The following is a 14,308-nucleotide window of genomic DNA, read 5'->3' on the forward strand; positions in this document are numbered from 1 at the left end:
ACTTAGTCATTATATCCACATTACTGATGATTATTTATCAAAAATCTCATTGTGTTAATATTTTGTGAAAGCACCAATAGTCAACACTACAATATCGTTGCGGTATCGATATCGAGGTATTTGGTCAAAATTATCGTGATATTTGATTTTCTCCATATCGCCCAGCCCTAGTTGACACGCATCAGCATTTTTTAATAAGTTAAGTTTTCACCATCCACACTGCATCACAATCCTTCGTAATCACTGCCCACTGTGGACAATGTTTTTCAAAAACAAGTTCAGGGGTCGAAAATGGCACTTTAGGATGGAAAACCAACAGTTAAAAAAATAAAAACATGCAGTTTGAAATGTATCTACATGATTGCAGACATGGTCTAAGTCAACTGATCTGCATTTTGGAATGTGGGGGTGGTTTTGTGCAATGAGAGAGTTGGCAGACCAGTTGCCCTTACATATGACCTTTATGAATTTGAATTACTTCCTCTGTTGTTTTGTTTCTCCATCTACACCTCTTTCTGTTGTCGCCACTCTCCATTTCACTCCCTCCCACACTGTATTGCTTCTATATCTCTCATTTCTGTCTTTTTGTCTTTTGCTTCCTCTTTTTTTTCCACTTTTTTTCGTTCTTTTGTTTTCTTCTTTTTTTTTTTATACACTCAACAATCCCAATCTTTCTGCTACGATCTTTTTTGACTCTGAATTAAATAGACACTAGTTAGACAGCAATGTCGCTCTGTAAACTAAGGAGTCTTACAGTAGTAGTGATACAATATAAGTGTTTTTTTTCCCCACTGAGGAGGAAACCTCAGGCTGCAGAGTTGCTGCCAAATGATCCATTTTCTTCCTGGGAGCATCAAGTACACAAACAGTACAACCACAGTTGTCATAACACTGGCATAGTTGAAGCTGCGCCTCCTGCATTTTATCTTACATTGTCCTGTTAATGTGTGAAAGTGACTTCCAAAGTAAACTGACTTTTCTATCACAAGGCACCCTAAAACATCTGTAAATGTCTTGATAATTTCTTTCCGCTTCCTTTGCTGGCTTTTTTTTTTGTTGTTCTGTGGCCACCACGAGATTATTAAAGAGAACAATGTTTCAGTATGAAAGACATCATTGTCATCATATCTGGATTCCTGCTGCTCTTGTTTTGATACTGCCCATATATCGTTTCAATTCACTTAGAATTTGATCACCCAGGTCATGTTTTCTTTTGAACACTACATTTCATTTTTGCCAATTAACTATTTAGTTTCACAGTCTAGCGTTTGACTTTGATAGACTGTATTGCTCCAGTTGTCAGCTTCTTTTCTCTTTCACACAGTCATACTTGCTCTTTGCTCTACTCTGACAGTCTCTAACTTTTTCCTTCTCTCATCACAAGACGAATCACAAGAAGCATGACTGATGTTAAGCATGTGGCATCTCTCTGTTTTCGTTGTTAAACTCTTCTGCATTTACTTCCTCTTTACGTCTCCCTCTCCCATTATCATAGCTCCCCAGTTTCTTACTGTCGGTTATACTCTGCTGTAAACGGTCAGTATTTTTTTAAATTTCTGTATAAGACAGCAGACTCTTTCATCTCTGCTTCCTTTTCCTAATTCACCTCACTTCATCAAGACTTCAACCAGCCATCTGCCCCCATTTACCAAAGTTGTGACCTGCGTCTCTTTCCACTTTCCCACCATCCGTCTCCCCCCGTATTCCCTCCCCATCCCTCTGGCTAGTTCCCCCCTTCGCTCCTGTACAGCCATCCTTCCTCTCACGTCAGGAACCAAGAATGTCTTTCTAAGAAATTTTGCACGGAGCAATCCAGTTTAATTTGAAAATAAATTGTACAGTACTAACACTGTGGGTTTTACACACACTTGTACTCCAGTGTCCCTACATTCAAACTCCACCAAATATCTTACATTAAAGTTGTTAACATTTAGACAACATTACCAGTTGTTGGATTGAAAGTCAGGTTTAGTTGGCTAATGAACAATCTGCAGGTGATTTGGCTGCTTTTGAATATCCTCCCTGTACACAAACTCAGGAAATAAATCCATTGAACAAAAGGAAACCAGGAAAAAGGTCTGTATGTGTTAGATGACAACCAACCAACAGGCGATGGCAGTGGTATTAAAGAAATAAAACTATGAAGGGGAATGTGAAGCTATCTTTCATTCTCTTCCGAGAGAGAGAGAGAGAGAGAGAAAGTGTGGGAAAGTAGGAAAGAGAAGGATGTGTGTGCTTCTGTTCACATGTTTCCAGCACAGTGTGGCCACCAGGGACCCATTCCCGTGATCCTCCTGTCACTCGCACACATGCCATGATCTGCCATGGATTAAGATGAGGTTATAGGAAAACCATATACTTCCTCTCTATGAAAGGTTTGGGGGGAGGATGGAAACTTTAGGTTGGCATTTTCTCATGTCATGACCATACTGCCCTAGGAGGTCAGTCTAACCCTCTTCTGATTTACTGTTGTCTTGTTAACAGACAGGCATTTTGAATCTTTTTTATCAAACAGTTCCTGGGGCTGAGAATATGTTGTTCAGATGGGACACACTTTGTTTCCAATTAGACTCACTTTTAAGAAGTGGAACACACTATACAATGTGTTTCCTCTATGCTGTTATGAAGATAATGCAGAGCCTGACTCATTTACACTGGCATTTTTCAGTATTGAGGATCAAGAAAGAGATGAACTGGTTCTTGAAATTCTCTAGTGTAGTAATGTTACCTCTATTAATTACTATGGCACTTTTTAAGGCACAAGTACTACTTCTGTTTGCCTTCGCAAGTAAAACACCTGCAGTCCAGTGACTCCAGCCTATGGGCCTGAACAGGCCTTTGCTGAAGACTCAAAGGAATTCCAGGTGCCTTTGCTGTCGCCTCAGTTCAGTGTTCTATGGATGTGACGGTGTGTGGGGTCTAGAGCAGCTGGAAACATGTATTTACCTGAGGGCAGCAGAGGGAAGAGGAGACCTGGCCTGTCTTATCTCCCTCTGTCGTCTTGTTTGATCAGACTGGTTTGGGGTCAGTGCTATGTCAAGAAGGGACTTAGAGAAGGTGATTAAAAATGGATCCTTTACATTTAAGCCCAGGTATCAACAGGACTGGATGTATGCATGCCTTTTCAAACGTGCCTGTTTTTGTTTTGTGTGCTCAGTTCAGCATTAGTTAACTTGGTCCACACACCTGTGTCCGATTCAGCAGAGGGGAGTTTCTCTGAGGGATTATGACAGGATCTCGGTTTAAACCAGACTTGTCAGCCTCACATCCTAGGCCCATGTGGTTTCTCAAGATTGATTGCCACTTAGCCTCAGCAGCACAGGGCTCCGTTTGACAGTAAAAGGTGAGCCTTGGAAAACTTCAGCCCTGACTTTCTGTGATTTACACCACAAGTCCATAAGTAGACTTACTGTCTCAGACATGTTCATTTTTAAGAATGGGTTTGGGACGTGATGGTGACTGTTTACGGTTATATTTGGATGATCAATTTAAGTTTGTCTATGTTCATCATCATTTAATTTTGTAGCTCTTCCCTCAGTAAAACCCATCAGAACTAAAGCTAAACCCACCATCTTTCGAATGTTGTCACCACTGTGCTCATCTTTATAACCCGCTGTACTGAACTCTTGTCTGGCCCTTCAAAGCCACAAGCAATGCTTGGCAATAAAACCTACCCCTCACAGACCAACGACAGTTGTCACCTGGCTCTTTCCAAGGATTCTTCCCTGTTTTTTTTTTGCAGTTTTTGTTTAGTCTGCCCTGTGGCTGACCTCAAACTTTGACCTGTTCAGACCTACGTATGTCTCTCCCAGGTTGGGCTGCTCACTCCCAGGCATCTGTTTTCTAGATAAGAGCCGTGAGTGCGAGGGCTGATTCATTGCTCTGTCACTGACATGGCGTTTGGGCCGTCGACATCCTTGCTCTGACCGTGTCCACGTCCCCTATGGCCCAGTTTTTATAGCATGACAATCCAGATATAGTGACAAATCAAGCAGCATGCTGAGGAAAAAGGCTTTTCTGTTTGTTACATTAAGAGATCAGCTTTCAAAGAAGGAAACTGCAGAGTGTTAACGTGTTCAGTGTCCCCACCTACACTGTGACCCTGGCAGTCATGAGATATAAAAAGTTTCTTCATGAATGATGACCGGGTGGAACAGGAACCGAACCCTCCGTCCCAGTCTCTCTAGTGGCTAGTGCTATGAATTGCTGCTCAGTTGTCAGTAGAAAACATTAAGAGCTGCATGCTAAAGTAGCCTCAACCTTGGCACCAAACTTTATACGCTGATATCTTTCTGTTGCCACTTTTTCATAACAGCCACCCTTTCTTTACAGGAGAGTGGGAGAGTGGCCATCTCCCATAGTGAGAGGATTAGTTTTTTTCTATCTCACAGTAAATTGCAGGCCTCCCTGTCCTCTCCCTCTCATCTTTTTCTCTCCTCTGTGTTGGCTACTTGTCCAGCAGGGCCACGCAGTTTCACAGTCTAATTACAGGTCAATTAAAGGCTTTGTGGCTCAGCCCTCCTTCTGCCAGCGCTTCGGCCGTAGCAGGCTTAGGGGACTCGAAAGAGTGAGAGTGAATGAGATATCATTTCATGTGGCGATCAGCCGAGAGAAGGCCTTGAAAGAGGGAATTTGGGGGAAAAGGCTCCCCTCTCTTTCTCTCAATGGGCAAGAGTCCCTCCATCCTCGCCAACCCACACAACACCCAGCATCTTAAAGAAGGGGCCTCTGGGATAGAGGCCAGAGGATTATGGAAATATTCATGACCAGATAAAGGGGTGAGCGGTTGAATGACTGTGTTTTGGGGCTCATCTCTTAGGTAAACAGGAGCCTAAATGGAGTTTTAGATCGCTACTCCCACTGCTCAGTGAGGAACAGGCAATGGTGACTCTGTCCACTGTGTTTTTGTTGCATTTCCACAGTACGGAGAAAAGAAAGCCTTGTTGTGCCCTTTTCTTCCCTTTGCTGCTGTCTTTTGGTGGCAAACAGATGGTGTGGGGGAAAAAAATATCTGTTTCTCACAGTTTTTATCCACAGAATATTGGCTTTTCTGAAAGACACCATTCACATTTACCGGTGGCCTCCTGGGCTCCTGAAAGCTGCTGAGGGCTCATTTTAAAATCATTAAGCATCCAGCAGTAGGGGAATGATTGATGGGTTTTGCTGTTCTCATCTAGATCTCGTTCTTCTCTCCAAAATGTCATGGTGGAACTACTCTAATTGCACAAGTAGCCAGGCACAGGTAAAACTAAAATGTATATTAGGATAGGTGGCTGGTTGTTTTCCTAACATTGTGAAACATAGTGGCATGGTTCCCACGGGTCCTTGGAATCACTGAAAATAATCCTTGAAAGATTTTATAATAGACATGAGTTATTGAAAACTCTAGAATTTATATATGTTATGTTCTTTTGATATATTTTTTACTTAACTTTAGTAAATAGGCTATATAATGTATTGCTGTGCAAGAGACCACGTAGTCTGCCATCACTGTATCTCAGCATAACTGAGAAGTGTTCACACATTTAATCCTCTCTTTTTATTTGTCTGTGAGCTCCTGTAAAGCCTGCTGGTTCTCATTGTAAACATTCTCAGCTTTACAGTTATTCATCTTAATCCATGTCTCAAACTATGTTGTGTTGGGTCCTTGAATTTGAGGGAATTGGGCCTGGAAAGTCCTTGAATCTGATGTAAAAAAAGGTGTGGGAACCCTGCAGGGGGACACGGAAGGTTTTGTTTTGTGCTTGAGGGAACCTAGAAGTTGCACTTACTGTAATATTTACTTTACACTTGACTGTCCTGTTACACTCCTGTAACTTCTGTTCGCTGGTCTTCCTGTGCATTCTTCCTATTATTTATTTTTTCCAAATGTTTTTTTGTCGAGTTTTTTAAAATTTATATTGAGGTGATGTGGGTGTTGAGACTTAGAACATAAAAAAATGCATTTAAATGTACGAGTTGCATTTTTTTTCCATGCAGTACTAAAGTCAGCCTGAATGTGGCCTGAGGATGAAGGGTGTCAAATGTTGTACAGAGTGTAAAGCTTTCTGAGGCAAATGAGTGACTTGTGATTTTGGGTTGCATAAAATATTGTGTTTCTCAGTGTCTCTGCCCAACAGTTGGCAGGATCCTTAATGTTTGACCTATGTTAAGCGGTCTACATGTAAAGCACTGAGGCTCCACGGAGCACCTCTACCACATCTTAACCAACTTGGAAGCTTTGAAGCTTGAGCCAGGGGATTTCCATGTTTTGATGATCTGACAGTCAGTAGCCTCCTTTCCTGACACCAACCAAAACTCCACCCCTGTACCTCACATCTCTTTTTCTTCAGGTTGGACAGATGTTGGTAATTCAGCTCTGATTGACTTGGATGGAGTTGTGTTGTTCTGTGGTCAGAGCATGCAGCCCACACAGCTGAACTCTGTCAGTTGCCTTTGAGCCGTGCCCTGCGGTGTGCTGGGTGTTGGAAGGGCGTACCGCAGGGTAATGTTTCATTCAACCCCACACCTGCTGCAGTGACTTGTCAGCGTGCCCCTTGACAGGCCCTCTTAATGCCTCCATTAGGTGTTGTAATCTCCCCCTAACACCCTGCCATTTTGCCTGAGTGTGTTAACAGAGTATCAAAGGCCGGGGATTTTTTTCTTGCCACCTGCCAGCGGTGAGTGTGTAGGAAGGTGAAAAGAGGTGGAGGTGGCATGACTGTACAGCTCTAGCTGGTTTCAAGACATTAGGGTGGTTTTGTCTTTGTCTCTTTTAGGGCCAAGCTTTTCTGGCTGTCAGTTCATTTTCTCAGTTCTGCCGAATTCCTGACTGTGTGTGTGTGTGGGGGTGTGCCTGCATCTCTCCTAACAGCCGTGTGCTTTTCATCCATCAGGAAAAGGATACCTCAGCAGCCGTGCTCCCTTCAAAAGGGGGCTGCACACAAGCCCCCAAGTACGATATTTAGTTTCACTCCAAAGCACGCACACAGTTATCACCTTTGTGCCGACCTGAAATGGACACTGTTGCTCTGCGGTCCAAACCACAATGATTTATCTCCCCAAAAAAAAAAAAAATCTTTTTAAAGTTGTGTTTTCATTGGGCCTTCTCGTAGGAAAATAATCAACAATAGGTCGCCTATGGATCTCGTGTGGCTGATTGATCAAGATGGAGCAGTGCTAGTTTGTTCTTCGGAGCCGGTGTTTGAGTTTGTGCTTGGGGGAGATCCAGACAGATTAGCAAGGGTGACAGGAAAGCTGGAGAGCAAGCCAGGCCTGGAGGTGCAGCTGGCATTGGGAGCCACGGCTTCCTTTTTCCTCCGTGTGGGCCCACAGACTTCCTTCAGCCACTGTTTAATCAGCGATTAAGAGCGCTTTAGATGGCTCGCTCATCTCGTGTGACAGTACATGTTGGGTGGAGGGATTGCTCGTCTTTTGCAGTCTTCGGTCAATAGGAGTGTAAGCATGAAAAGGAGTCACCGTTTTTTTTTTCCAGTAGATTCCCCCCTTTCATGTGAAATGTTGTTGTTATGGTATCTCCCTCTGTCCATTAGCAATGTGCCCGTGAGGTACATACCATGAGGAGGGGAGGGTGAGAGCTTTGATGTGGTCTATGCTAACTGGGAAAGGGTACACAAGCCTCATCATCAGATGTGTGAAGGTCTGCCTTGAGGTTTTGCTGTCACTGTCACTGATGACCAATTAATCATTTGATTTATATAATGTAAAAAAATAAATGTAAATCACTGTTTCCATGAGGACACTTTGTTGTTTTGCCTTGTCAGACCAACAGTCCAAAACACATTCAGCTTACTCGGGCTGCAAGCAATGATTCTTTTCATTGTTGATTTAGCTAACAATTATTTTCTCAGTATATCCATTATTGTTCAGTCTATTAAACATCAGAAAGTAGTTGTTGTTTTTTTTTAAAGCTCATTGCAATTTCCCAGAGTCCAAGCTGATGTCCTCCAAATATCTTGTTTTGTCCGACCAACGGTCCAAAACCAAAAGATATTTAAACGAAAAAGCTGCAAATCCTTACATCTGAGAAGCCGGAGCCAGAGAATGTTTGGCTTTTCTATTTGAAAAATTACTAAAAGATTACTCAATTACCAAAGTGATTGCTTCTTTCTGTTGATCAAATAACTAATTGTTTCAGCTGTACGGTTTACTATTGTAGAAGAAAAAGAAGATCAACAAATCATGTTTACTAAGCTGAAATAGTGAATTCTTGGCATCTTTATTCTTAAAAAAAGGACTTAAACACAGCTGTTGCCAATTTTCTGTTGGTTGACTAATTAATTAACATTGCTTCTGTTCTGGAAGTGTTTTTTTGTGCGTATTTATCAGGGGTTTGACTAACCAGGCTACTGTGTGTGCTTTTCTGCAGAGAAAGTTCGTGAGATCCAGGAGAAACTTGAAGCCTTCATCGAAGCTCTTCACAAGGAAAAATAAGAGAAGCAGGTATTTGTCTACTACTATGTAGTAACAGTTACCTTTACCGAAGTGATCATCAGTAATGCAGCAAAATCAAAGCACTTATTATTGGATTATGAATTAAACGGTTGTTAAATAATAGTGTTTAAATTGTCGTAACAAGATCCTACAGTAACTCTGTACTGGCAATGGGAAAAGGGTAAGCGTGTACCGTATGTAAATGTGATCTGTTGTGTCTTTTCCCCTTTTCTTTACAGAACTATTGGAAGTAAATGTACGGATTACAACCGAGAAATGCACTGAACAAAGACCACTAAATCTGTAAATGGCCGTCATCACCCCCTGCCCACACCACTCACCTGACTTTAATACCCACAGCTTGGCTTCATGTCCCCCTTTGACGCTGATGGACCTGAACAAGAGGAAACCGTTTTCAAGCTTTCTCTTTGGTTTTCCATTTTTTTTGTTTTCTTTTTCTCTTGCGACTGTCCTGCATCAAGAGGGGGGAGGGGACTTCTGCACAGAAGCCCAAACACAGTCAGATCAGGAGGAGTGGAGAAGTGTGCACAGTGTTGACAGACATCTGACCTCTCATTTTCAATAAATGAGGATCGTGTACATTTTTAAAATTATTTTTCAGCTGATGGTGTCCGTGTACATGTGATTAGAAGTGTGTCTTCACTGATCTCTGTACAAGGAAACACTATTGGCCGATGGGTGAAACCACCTTGAATTTCATACCTGGTGCTCCTAAAATACACCGTGATACCCAACTGGTACACAAGAACTAGTCTCTATTTAACATTTAACCGTTCTTTTTAGTTGCACTTCAGATCCAAAGCACTTAAGTTATCCCTCCAAGCTGCAGCTATACTCTACAGGTCCACGTACCCCTAAATGAGACCATGTTTAGATCCAGCAGATGTCGTCCCCTTAAATCTAAGAAGAATAGAAAGCCACTACCTGTTTCAATATTCAGCTTCCCTCCCATTAACACTCCCCATTGTAACACCACAACCACCACTCAATAACAGGATACGATCAGCTCTGAAGGTGCTGGAAAGAATATTATGTATAGATATATTTCTTATTATTTTGATCTAATGGGGTTTATTTGACAATACTATGTTTATATGTCTGCCAAATGCACATAATGCCCTGGTCGTGCAGCCTTTTGTTTCTGTCTCTGTGTTTGGGATGTTTGCATTTCCATCATTGTACGTTAGCATTTAATCTATACTCTCCCCATGTTGCAACTGACAGATAATACAACTTCCAAAAAATAATATAAGGACACCCTCAATAGATTGAAACTGTAATTAAACATAACTTCAGAATGCTTCTAGATAGTTTAGACATATAAAATTAATTAGTGCTGCAGTTTTTTAACTGATTATCACATTGTTATACCTATTTCTTAGGTTTAAGACATCATTACTCAATAGCCACATTGCATCATCAGTTAAAAATGTCATAATTGTATAAAAATGCACTCTCTTTAGAGGTATATTTCATTTGATATTCAAAAGCTATGAAACTATCTGTCAGTTAACACGCCTCCACTTACACAAGAGAAGGTGGGATCTTATGATGTATTTCCAGTCTACACCAGGTTTGACGTCCTGTTTATTTGGCAGCACAGTTATGTCTCCTACATGTACACAGCACAGGTGTGCTTCTACTTATTCACTTTTCCTCTCCTGTCTGTGAATGGTCATTAAGATCTTCTTGCTGCTTCAGGGACGAGATCAAACACCCGAAAACCAAGGGAACAGGAATTGTCCTCAAAGTTAAGAAAAAAAGGAAAATATTTAACATACTGATGGGTTCATTTTAAACTGAAAGTATATGCTTTTTGTCAACTCACTGATTGTTCTACAAGTCATCGTCCAGCACCGGATGTTTCCACACGGCTCCCAATCTTGTGCTTCCTCCTTATTCTCATCTAGAACCCCTTATCTCACAACCACCTCCATCATTTGGACTATTCTGACTCTTTCCATCACCCACATTACTCGTCACAGCTTGAAAAACTGTCTGATGCTTGACCTAACGAGAGGTGAGACACTGCTTTAACCCTATCCACTCATTCATGTGTATATGGGTGTAAAAATATATATATATATAATAGGCCATGCATTTTGTACAGGTGAAGTTAATGGAAAGTCATGGAGCTACTATCATGTACAGCACGTGTATGCAGAGTGAGCAACTTGTGTAACTGATAATCTGTGAGTTGGTTCAAAAAACTGTTTAATGTTGTAGAAAGTAATGTTTGCATGGTGTACCCCATCAGATGTGCTTTATTTATTTAATTTGTGTTTAAAAGGAAAAAATAAAATTGACGTGAATAAAAATGACTTTTTTTCCAGGCCGTGTCAGTTTGACCAGTCAGTGGTAGACCTGTTTGCACATTTGAAGTGGCCTGCTGTTGAGTGCATTGTCATCCAGCCAGTGAGAAACTCAAATAAAATGTTGACAACAATTTCATCTCAAAGTCCATTTAGTAGCTCTTGTGGAGCTTCTGACCATGTAGTGTATGATCTTTACCAGCAGATGAAGTTTGCCCAGTTATGAAAACGTTTTCAAATTTAAAAAATTTTTCCAAGCCTGTTAAAGACTTCTTCTCCATGTCTGCTTAAAAGTCAAAGTTCGAAGATCATTCTTGACCTTGAAAAAAGTTGACATCTGACGAATCAATCATTTCTTTCGATTTTTGAGCCAACGTGGACCATTAATGCTTGGAAAAGATAAAAAATGAAATGACAACTAAATGCATGTTGTGGTAAGATTGTTTCCAAGGTTTAAGAATTAACAGTAAAACTCATAATAAAACAAGACTAAGAGTCAACCGCCAAGATAGGGTAAATGCTAGATCATACCCAGCGAATGACAACACAGGTTTTCTGCGCAGGTGTAAACCCACAGTTATTTGAACCCTGCTACCATGTGACGTGATGAAAAAAAAAAAAGGCCAAACGCAGAAATAATCTACTTAATAATTTATTATACAAGAAGATGTGACCCAAACCCAGTCTTTTAACCTAACTAACTAGCTGCTAATTTAATTGTTGACGCTCGCCAATGACGGACTGGTAATCTGGTAATCTGGCATTTGGGTAGATGCCAGAGGGGAACCTCATGGGCCGTTTGGGCCGGCCGGCCAATCAGAGAGCCGCATGATTGTCACAGCCATACGGCCGCTTAATTGTAAACTGCGGCCCATATAATATTTTTTCGGCCCCCTTTCAAGCATCAATAACAAAGCTATTTTGCTAAACGATAGCCAGATATATCCAAATCCTTCACACGTACTAATTACCTAATCTGATTTGTATTTATACCACATATGAGTCTCTCAATATCACAGTTATGGTTACCCTCTATAGTCTTTTACATCAGTCTGTATTGTTTTGTAGCAAAATTACTTATTCAGATCAGATGTTCAAAAACGTAAACGTGCATGGTTTGAAATCTAAAAATCTACCTGCATTTCTTTTATTTGAATATTTGTTTGCAAAAGTTAAAATGAAGCAATGCCTTCTGGGAATTTCAAGACACAATCAAGTAGAGCCAGTAGACAGCGTCTGCGTCTTTATGTGTCTATGGTCTGTGTCAGCGTGGTGGTTGTAAGTTGTTGACAAAAAAATGAATCGAGGCATCAAGCGACACAAGGGGGGGCTGAGAAAAAGAGAGAGAAATATAAGAGAGCACTGTTGGCTGACGTTGAAAAATGCTGCAAACTTACTGATTTTTTTTTTAAACTCAAGTGCAGCTTCAGCTAGCATTAGCGCTAATACAGCTAGCATGTTAGCGCTATATCTGAGCCAGCACACAAGGGAGAAAGACAGGACAGTGAAGAAGAGGAAGAACAAAACGAGCAAGAGGAGGATGAAGAAATAGACATGGATTTCTCCACCAGGGCCGTTTTTTGTTCCCAGTCCGTCACTGACGCTTGCGCAGTATTCCAGTTTCAAGCGGTGACTCGTTTGGTGGATATGATCCAGCGTCTACCCCATGCATGCTAACTTTAACAGTGTCTTGAGATAAATGCTAAGATGCTCAGAATGACAATATTTTACATACTTAAATAAATCAAACTAAAGTATTATATATACTATAAAATACACATTTTAAAATCTGCACCTGATGATGCTGCTTGCACAAGTCGTCCTCTAGGTTCAATGAGTGTGTGTAGAAAATTCTGTGGTAATCCATCCAATAGATGTTTAGTTATATAAAGACCTGGCAAGTTCTAGGCAATCACCTTTGATGCATTGTTTTCCTCTCATCCTTGGAGAGTTGTGCAGTTTTTTTAATACAAAGTGTGCTGTTGTCCTACAGTTGGTTGCATCTGGATGCAGTGACCTGATTGCTGATGTGATGAGGCCTCTGCTCCAGGTCTGGCCAAACCCTCGGAGTATTTAACTCCGCAGGCTGTTATCTCAACCCTGAGCAGGCTGAAGACACGTTGCAGCCTGAGGCAGCAGCTAGGGAGAGGCGGCAGGCAGCTGAGGGCCTGCCTGACTGATTAATAAGTCTGAGTCCAGAGGTCCTCCACTCCTGGGCATCCTCTCTTCTTTCACAAGAGCCTGGTTGTTACTTCATCTCCACATTGCTCAAAGGGAAGCAGAGTGGGAGGGGAGGATGTACAGGGGGCAGGCCTCATCCTCACTACAATCACCTGAGGCTTTACACATAGAGATAACTGCCTCACGTCAACTTTCTATTTTCTGTGTGGCCATTATATTCCCGTTTTCTCAAAAACAAGAGAAAAGGAGTGAAAACAGCCTAATGACTTTGTAGCAGCCGAGAAAAGAAAGGGGGAAAAGTCAACCTCCAGCAGAAGGCCTTTGTGCTATCAGATAGCCACGTTCTGGGAGGAGGGAGGCCGGCCGGGACACACTATACACCATTAGCATCTGCAAAGGCCGTCACGTTGACTAATAGCCAGTGCCACAACGGCACAGTGGTTCAGTTTGTGTTTTCGCTCAATCCCCATTATGTTGGTGACACAAAAGCAGCCGGGCCAGACTGTTCAAATGTGCCACAGCAGCGGACGTGCACAAAGCTTCATTTCTAGTCTTTCTTAAGAAAAAGAAAGGGCCGATCTTGTTGCTTCGTTTCTTTAATCCCCCACCTCATCACACAGACACATTCTCGGAGTTTTGGCAGGGGGTGTGGCGGGTCGGTATATGATGAAAACTTTGAATAAGTCTTTGAAAAGGGCAATAAATTGTTAGGATGGGCGTTTTTTGGCAGTAGCAGCAGTGTTAGCATTTGTTTGCCTTCTTGTTGGCGACACTGGCTTTGTTCTCGTCTTTCTGTCCCCCTCTGTTATCGAGCCGTGTGTTGTGGGAGAGGCAGAGATTCTGGCAACCAGATTCACGTAGGTCTAAGTGGCCGTCAATTTACTTTGACAAGTTGGCTAGTTGGCACTGCATATGTGCTTTAAAGCAGGTGGACATTTACCAAACGTATAATGGTTTAAAAAGTCCACTTTAAAGATTGTGTAATAAATCATTAAAACTCACAAGGTACAAGTGCAAGAAGGGTAAAGATGTATATCTACATATTGGAGAAAGTGGAGTTACATGCCACCTTTCAGAAAATCTGAATCTATTAAGCTCTAAAAGTAATGTAAACAAGTGTTTCTAAATTCAGATTTTGATAGAAATTCCTGGTTAAAAGCCATTAAAATATTTGCGTCCTATATATACACAATATTTTCTGTGACAGTTCAAACTGTTTTGGAGAGATTTTCTATATTATTGTGGGCGGGACTCAGGTGGACAAAGGTGATGTCACGTATTTCTGTACGCTAATCATTCACCAATCAGTTTAACTTGCTGAAGCACAATAGCTGGGTTTTTGAGTGTTTTCATAAATAAGA

General features: G+C 41.5%; 1 protein-coding gene across 4 annotated transcripts in view; it reads left to right on the forward strand.

Annotated features, from left to right (window-relative positions):
* Window positions 1–10,775, forward strand: part of opa1 (OPA1 mitochondrial dynamin like GTPase) — a 38,938-nt gene extending 28,163 nt beyond the window's left edge. For all 4 annotated transcript variants that reach the window (XM_028587428.1, XM_028587432.1, XM_028587429.1 and 1 more), the window contains 2 exons: window positions 8,369–8,442; window positions 8,673–10,775. In XM_028587428.1, coding sequence (XP_028443229.1) covers window positions 8,369–8,433 — 65 coding nt within the window. In that variant the 3' untranslated portion in view covers window positions 8,434–8,442; window positions 8,673–10,775. The remainder of the gene's footprint in view (window positions 1–8,368; window positions 8,443–8,672) is intronic.
* Window positions 10,776–14,308: the final 3,533 nt, after the last annotated feature.

This window comes from Perca flavescens, chromosome 9 (genome assembly GCF_004354835.1).
Source record: "Perca flavescens isolate YP-PL-M2 chromosome 9, PFLA_1.0, whole genome shotgun sequence".
NCBI classification, from domain to species: Eukaryota; Metazoa; Chordata; class Actinopteri; order Perciformes; family Percidae; genus Perca; species Perca flavescens.